At 36.8% G+C, this 8,689-nt stretch overlaps 1 protein-coding gene across 1 annotated transcript in view; it reads right to left on the reverse strand.

The window, feature by feature from the left end:
* The window catches only part of KMT2C (lysine (K)-specific methyltransferase 2C), a 233,018-nt gene that overhangs the window by 60,299 nt on the left and 164,030 nt on the right, over positions 1–8,689 (reverse strand). The window contains exons 26-27 of the mRNA XM_011941521.1: positions 4,493–4,673; positions 1,164–1,268 (exon numbers count right to left, since the gene is read on the reverse strand). Of these exons, the coding sequence (XP_011796911.1) occupies positions 1,164–1,268; positions 4,493–4,673 (286 nt within the window). The remainder of the gene's footprint in view (positions 1–1,163; positions 1,269–4,492; positions 4,674–8,689) is intronic.

An 8,689-nucleotide genomic window follows, 5' to 3' on the forward strand; every position in this document is an offset into this window, starting at 1 on the left:
TTTGTATTAGGTGCCATGTAAAGTTCTATTTTAAGTAAAAAACATTTCCTGAGGAACAAAAGAATACATCTGATTTTAACTTGCCAACTTCTGCCAAAAAAAAATAAAAAATAAAAAGAAAGAAAAAAAAAGCTTCATTAAGATAGGCGTTTATAAGAAATCGATATACAAATCATTGCTTTAATTTGGAAAATAGTGGTATCAAATGTACAGTTCAATTATGTGCAGTATGTAAAAAGGAATGTGTTTCATATAAATTAATGAAAAGTCCTAAAATTCTCAGTGTTTAACATTGTCCTTTTGTAAATAACTTCAATTATAGGTAATATTTTTAAAATATTCTGTAGGCACATTCTGATTATGTACATTTACAAAATTGTAACATGCTGTAGCTCACATTTGTTGAGAGTCACATGTAAAAATCGTTTATCATCTACATTTTTTTCATGCTTTCTCAATATTATTACTATTAAGAAAAAATTTAGTTTGTTCTTATTTGATCTTATATTAGGAACTAGCTCTACAACATTTAGGTAATATTATAAATCACATATTAACAAAAAATTATTCATTAAAGAAAAACTATTGACAAAGTCACCCAAAGTACAGTACAGCTATACTATGCTTTAGCCACACACAAAAAGGGAAAAGCAAAGTATGGATTAGTGAGACATTAGCACTACTGATAAACAGCATGCACCTACAGGTTGTTTCAGCTGAAATCACTATAAAAAAAGAAGACTACTTCTAGTCAGCCGTCATCCATTGCTCAGTTTCTTACCAAATGGAAAAGGTGAGCTCTCAACCTGGAAAGTGCATAAATCAAGACCTATAAGACCCAAACCAAATAAAATGGATGATTACCACAGGAGCGGGAAGTGAGGGAAAATGCAAACAAAAGAAGAAACAAGATACAGCAAGACTTTAAGGCAACATGCCTTAAATGTGATGCAATTAGAAAGACAACAGAAATTAACTTGCTATATCCCCTCCTAAAGCAGGAAAGCTGAGGTAGATCAAATAAAATGCTGAGTTCTTTAACAAAGCCAAAAACAAAAACAAAGTTACTGGGAAACACACAAAAGGCTAAACTTGTTCCACACATCACACACCTCTCACTCACACCAGAAACCAGAGAAAGGGCAAACAGCATTCATATATACCTGAATGATCAACTGATTTTGCTAGATCATCTGAAATTATTCCAAGAATGTCATCATCTGTGTTTAAAACTTCAGAAATATCAGCTAATGGGTCATCAGCAGGACCTAAATATAGTAAATATGTTTTTTAAAATTTCAGTATTTTCCCAGATATTAAGCCATTTGCTAAAAACCTAGGGTACAGCAGATACTGAGGCAAGTGCTAGAATAAAAACCTGAGACTCTTAATTTTACAGTAAAAATTTTTCATAGCAAAGGAAGTAACGTTTTGAATTACAAAAATTTACTAAAAATTCAGACAAAATTTCAAGACCTGTAGGCAATAAAAGTGAAACAGAATAAGAAACAAAGCAACTTGCTTTGCTGTAAGAAACAAAGCAAAAAAAAATTTTGCTTAAGAAATTGGTATGTCTAAAAGTGACATTGAGAAATTAAAACACAGTAGGAAAAGTTAAAATACGAAAGACAAATCTATCACTCTTTAGAAATTCCATATGGAGCACAAGCCAGGTACCATCTAGTTAGTACTTCCAGCTTTGCTGTTCATACTGATTACTCACTCACTGATTTATTTAAAAAAGTATTTCACTACCCACAGAACTGTGTCTATGGATCACATATGAGGCATTGCCCACTGAGCAATGACCGAAACAAAGTGCACGTCCTCAGAGGGCTTACTTTCTCGGAGGGAGTTAGTAAATAAATGACATCGCTATAAGTGCTATTTAAAGAAAAAACAAGGAAAAAGGATTAAAAATAAGCTGTGGGGATGTTGCATTAGACAGAGTGGTCTGTGAAGACCTTTAGATGACTGAGCATAAAACTGAATGAGGGAGTAAGCTATATGCACAAAGATGGAGATAACCCTCCAAACTAAGGCAAAGCAGACATAAAGCCCCTGGGGCAAGCTGGGTTTGCCAACGAGAGGCCAGAGCGGTAACAGAAAAACTGCGGTAGGGATAAAAAACAGGCAGCTAGGGCAAGATTGTGTAAGATCTTAGAGATCATGGGGAAGACTGGGTTTTATTCTGAAGTGTAATGAGAAGGTGTTGAGAGGCTGAAAGATAGGAGATGACTAATATTTTAAAGGGAACATACTGGCTGCTCTATGTAGAGCAGATGTGGGGTGGGAATTGGGGAGGGCTGGCAACATCAGAAAAGGGCACCTGTGCAGTCTGAGAGGTAAGGTGATGTCAGCACTAGGGTTCTAAGGAAAGCTGAGACAAGTGGTTGGCTTTGGGATGTATTTTGAAGGCAGAGACAAACATATGGATGAATAAAAGGGAAAGAAAAGTCAAGGAGGATTCTAAGGGTTTGGGGCTTAACCAAGAAACTATTGAAAATCTTGTTTAGGCTTGCTTTAATAATTATATTAGTCATTCAGTAAAGAGAAACTGAAATTTTTAACCCATCTCAAGTTTATTTTTATTTAAAAGGGGGACGAGGGCATAAATGTAATATTCCAGGTCAAATATTTCTGTCAAACAGTCGTGGTTCCATTATCTAGTTTCCAAAATGTAATTCGTACATAATATATCACATTCAGTTTTGTGTGCCCAAATATCCAGGAATTTTTTAGAGAAAATTATTTCAATAATGCATTTTCTAGATAACACTGTGGTTGAAAGAAAAAAATTCTGGGTAATTTTTTTAGGGGTCATATAGCAGTTTTTTGTTTTAAAGTAATGGAATTCTACTATACAAATTATAACTAATTTTTTAAAGACTGTTTTACAAGTTTGCTTCTACTTAAAGGATTTTATATCTGAATAAATCATTAAAATTGATATAATAGGCTATAATGAGTGACATGTTTAAAAAAAGCCTTTAGTCATTAATTTTCCATTACAAAGTGAAAAGAGTGGTTCAACTGCAAAGAACAATTAATCTAGGTTTTGAAATGGGTATATTTTTCTGTCCTCCAAGTTTTGGCCTTATTGTAAACCTGTTCTCTCTTCAGTAGTTTTGTGGAAAAAATAATCAAATAAAAAAATAACTTGTATCAATATCTTTCCTATATGTTCTCTGTCCAATTTCAATCCTTCTCCTTTTAAAACTCAACTGCAAAGAGCTCCTATTTAAGTCTTCAAGTGGCTAGTTACGATAGTTACAAGATATACTTTGTCATAAAATATCCTTTGAAGGACCCACAGGTCTTTCATTATACATTATTTTAACAACATATTGACAAGGACAAGAGCAGGTCAATACTTAAAACGACCGAATCAAAGTAGGAGTTAAAAAATATCTAAGACTGAACAAACAAGAAGCATGACCTCACTACAAACAGTGAGGCAGACTGGACATGCACATGTGTCCAACAGAGGGTAAGATTGCTTCCAACTATTTCAAAAAGTCAAAATCAAAAATGTCAGTATTTCAATTCAGGATAATGCCAAGTTAATGAAGCATTAACTACTCAACAACAAAAGTCACTTTTCAGTGGAAGATTGCTTTAAAATTGTTTTTCAAAATGAGTTTATAAAATTAACTGAGTAACAAATGCAATCAATGGTAAAAAAGGAAGCTTACCAGAAGAACAATGATTTACAATTGACAGTACCATAAAAATCCAAGAAGTGCGAGAAACACTGATCACAACACTTACCTACCCAATGAGTTAAACTCCTAGAGCCTTGCTGACATTGCTGTAACTCTGTAAATATATCAAGTTCTCATACCTTTCTGATTGTTAGTAGTTCCTATAGGCACTGCATTTAGGATAATGATTCTCAACCAGGGGGCGATTTTGCCCACCAAAAGATATTTGGCAATATCTGGAGATATTTTTGATCATCATGAGGACAAAGATGCTGTTAAACATCCTTTAATACACTAGAAAGCCTCCCTCCCACAACAAACAATTATTGGCTCAATCTGTCAGTAGTAAGAAACCATGACCTAGGTCAACAGACTTCACTGTACTAAAACAGTATGCCAACAAGGTCCTAACTACCCCCACATCCATTTTGGTTTCTGTTTTGAATTTCAGCTGTATGATTAACAAAAATCTATCTTAGATTTTTAGTAAAAAAAGTCACTGTTGGCCAAATTATAACCCCTCACATTGCCCTCAGCAAAGTGTAAACCAAATGTTTTCTTTCACAACTCTTGATGTTGGTACTAGTTACACAGGTAAATTAATTTGCTACATCTTATACACCTGTACACTTAAAATAGTTCCATTTACTAAATGTAAGTTATACTTCAATACAGTTGATTTTTAAAAGGCACATGAGGCCAAACAAAAACATTTCAAAAAGATATAAATGAAAGGAAGACGTATGTCATATGATATAAAGAAAGTATCCGTGAATAATTCTACATACCGTGAGTTCCAGATTTTGTTGGAGCCGAGGATGAACTAAGTAGTGGATCCAAGGAAGGATACAAGAAACCTGCATTCATGTTTGTTTTATATGAAAGCTGAGCTGCATCTTCTGATAGATTATCTAAACTTATCTTGCTTTGTCTACTTGTATCTAGAAGATCTTTTCCAAAGAAAGCTTCCTAGATGAAGAGAAGCACACATAGAAATGGTTAGTTAGAAAATTCTAAAAGGACAATAGATTATTCTGTCATGGTTTTTGACAAGGAAGCAGAAATAACAGAAAAGGTTTACATTTAACAATACAGAAACTGAATACAAAAGTATAAAAACACCATAGAAATATGCTGTCAATTATTTTACACTCCTTATTTTAAAAATAAGACATTTTTGGTAGTTTTACTAGAGAAAAAATTATGGAAATAAAACCACACAATTATGCCAAAGATTTCTAGAAACTGCAGAATAGCTTCGTGAATATTATTAATTTTTAGAGATTACTTGCAGAGGGCAGCATAAGACTTTGATCTACAGCTTTAATATTTACTTCAGGTAGATTTGTAATCTATTGATACATATAATCACACTTACACTATAAGACTACTTACACTATCAATCTGAAAGAGGGTTTTATAGTCAGTTTAGCCATACTATGTATGCAGTATTTACAGCTACTAAAGGCTTGTGGTTTTCTATTTATTTACACATATTAACATTTTTCCATTTCAAAATACTTTCAAGCTGGGTTCCTTGCAACTCCAAGATCTCTCCAAAATTTCTCAAAAATCACTACCAAAGACAAAAGGGAAGCACAGGTCCACCCCTTTACCCTGCTTCAACCCAGGAGTTCTGCTTTAGTCTACTTCCTATGATGTGGTCTATCCGGAAAAAGGATCCTTCATACAGGACAATTTTGCAATAGTTATCAACATTTAACACACTCTTGCCAAACATGCACAAAAAAGTTCACTGTAGCATATTTTGTAATGTCAAGAAGTAAAAATGGCCTTAATGTCTATCAATAGGCATATAACTATCCAACTTATAGACGCTCATATTACAAAATACAATAATTTTTAAAAAGCATATAGCTCTATGTTATCAAAGAAAAGCCCTAAAATACATTACTAAAAGAAAGCAAGTTGAATTATATATACAGTAAATTATAAAATACAGGTCGGGCGCAGTAGCTCACGCCTATAATCCCAGCATTTTGGGAGGCTGAGGTGGGTGGATCACTTAGGCCCAGGAGTTAGAGACCAGCCTGGGCAACATGGCAAAACTCTGGCTCTACACAAAACACAAAAATTAGCCAGGTATGTGCCAACACGCCATAATCACAGCTACCTGGAAGGCTGAGGCACGAGAATCACTTGAACCCAGAAGGCAGAGGTTGCAGCGAGCTGAGATTACACGACTGCATTCCAGCCTGAGTGACAGAGTGAGACTTGTCTCAAAAATATATATATATATATATATAAAATTCAAATCAAGACTATTATAAGTTTGAAAATATAAATTATAAAAAAGTTTCTGAAGGATAAATGCCAAATTATTAAGAATACTACCTTATGAAAAAAGAGACTGGGAGTATGTGAAGTCTGGTGGAGGTAATGATATATCTGACTTGAAATTTTCACATTTTAAATGAAAAAATTGTCTCACTTTGAAAAATCTAAAAATTCACAAAACTAGAGCAGCAGGTAGAAGAGGATTCATTTCTTATAATAAGCAATGCTTTTATCACTAGAAAAAAGGTTGAACAGCAGAAAGCATTTTAGAAGTTTAGAAAATCATTTAATGCCTTCAGTATAAATTTGAGAAATCTTAGATCATGATCAGCAAGAATTTTGTCTAATGACTCATGACTTTACTGGTGTTTATCAAAAACTGTATCACCCTTATGAATTTAGTGGGGTTTCCATTCCCTGTAGATAACATAAAGAGGTGGCTCCATGCACATGGTCTCTAAATGTCCAAGAAAACAGTACCATTAAAAAGACTTCCCTCATATCACACATACACACACATACATACATACACACACACACACACACACATGCTGAAAGTTACTGATGTGCAACAGGGGAATCAAGACAGCTCAGGAGACTAAGATCACAGCAATAATTGGGAAACTAGACCTAATAATTTTAAAGACTCTTTGCCAAAGTATTAAATGGCCAGTTTTCATACTTGCATAAACACCTAAAGAAAGTTTCTTAAATTTATATTATACTTTACACAAGGTTCAACAGGAGGAAAGGCAGGTTGCCATCACAAAATTCCCAGAAAGGACTATTAAGAAGGAAGGTAAAGGGAATCCCAGGAGAAAACAACAACAAACATGGAAAAAAAAAATGGGGGATGCACCCAAGATGGCCGAATAGGAACAGCTCCAGCCTCCAGCTCCCAGCATGAGCGACACAAAAGACAGCTGATTTCTGCATTTTCAACTGAGGTACCAGGTTCATCTCACTGGGGCGAGTCAGACAGTTGGTGCTGGTCAAAGCGTGCAGCCCGATCACCAAGCGCTGAAGCAGGGTGAGGCATCGCCTCACCTGGGAAGCGCAAGGAGGAAGGGAATTCCTTTTCCAAGCCAAAGGAAATGGAGACAAACAACATCTGGAAAATTGGGTAACTCCCACCCTAATACTGCATTTTACCAAGGGTCTTAGCAAATGGCACACCAGGAGATTATATCCCACACCTGGCCCAGAGGGTCCCACACCCACGGAGCCTCCCTCATTGCTAGCATAGCAGTCTGAGATCTAACTGCAAGGTGGCAGTGAGACTGGGGGAGGGGCGCCCTCCACTGCTGAGGCTTAAGTCCATAAACAAAGCTCCCTGGAAGCTCCAATTGGGTGGAGCGAATTGGGTGGAGCCCACCATGGCTCAAGGAGGCCTGCCTGCCTCTGTAGACTCCACCTCTGGGGACAGGGTAGAGTCTAAACAAAAAGCAACAGAAAGCTCGGCAGAGATAAATGTCCCTGTCTGACAGCTTTGAAGAGAGCAGTGGATCTCCCAGCACGGAGGTTGAGATCTGAGAATGCACAGAATGCCTGCTCAAGTGGGTCCCTGACCTCTGAGTAGCCTAACTGGGAGACATCCCCCACTAGGTGCAGACCGACACCTCACACCTCACACGGCTGGGTACACCCCTGAGACGAAGCTTCCAGAGCAAGAATCAGACAGCAACACTTGCTGTTCAGCCTATCTTCTGCAGCCTCCGCTGCCAATACCCAGGAAAACAGGGTCTGGAGGGGACTTCAAGCAAACTCCAACAGACCTACAGCTGAGGGTCCTGACTGTTAGAAGGAAAACTAACAAACAGAAAGGACACCCACACCAAAACCCCATCAGTATGTCACCATGATCAAAGACCAAAGGCAGATAAAACTACAAAGATGGGGAAAAAGCAGTGCAGAAAAGCTGGAAAATCAAAAAATCAGAGTGTTATCTCCACCTCCAAAGGAACACAGCTCATCACCAGCAATGGAACAAAGCTGGACGGAGAATGACTTTGACGAATTGAGAGAAGAAGGCTTCAGTCGATCAAACTTCTCAGAGCTATACGAAGAACTATGTAACCAGCGCAAAGAAACTAAAAACCTTGAAAAAAGATCTGATGAATGGCTAACTAGAATAATCAATGTAGAGAAGTCCTTAAAAGAACTGATAGAGATGAAAACCATAACACAAGAACTACGTGACAAATGCACAAGTTTCAGTAACCAACTCAATGAACTGAAAGAAAGAGTATCAGTGATTGAAGATCAAATGAATGAAATAAAGTGAGGAGAAGTGTAGAGAAAAAAGAGTAAGAAGAAATGAACAAAGCCTCCAAGAAATATGGGATTATGTGAAAAGACCAAATCTACGTCTGATTGGGGTGCCTGAAAGTGAACGGGGAAAATGGAACCAAGTTGGAAAACACTCTGCAGGATATCATCCAGGAGAACTTCCCCAACCTAGTAAGGCAGGCCAACATTCAAATTCAGGAAATACAGAGAACGCCACAAAGATACTCCTCGAGAAGAGCAACTCCAAGACACGTAATTGTCAGATTCACCAAAGTTGAAATGAAGGAAAAAATCTTAAGGGTAGCCAGAGAGAAAGGTCAGGTTACCCACAAAGGGAAGCCCATCAGACTAACAGCAGATCTCTTGGCAGAAACTCTACAAGCCAGAAGAAGTGGGGG

The sequence above is a fragment of the Colobus angolensis genome, unplaced genomic scaffold, assembly GCF_000951035.1.
Source record: "Colobus angolensis palliatus isolate OR3802 unplaced genomic scaffold, Cang.pa_1.0 Scaffold2, whole genome shotgun sequence".
NCBI lineage: Eukaryota > Metazoa > Chordata > Mammalia > Primates > Cercopithecidae > Colobus > Colobus angolensis.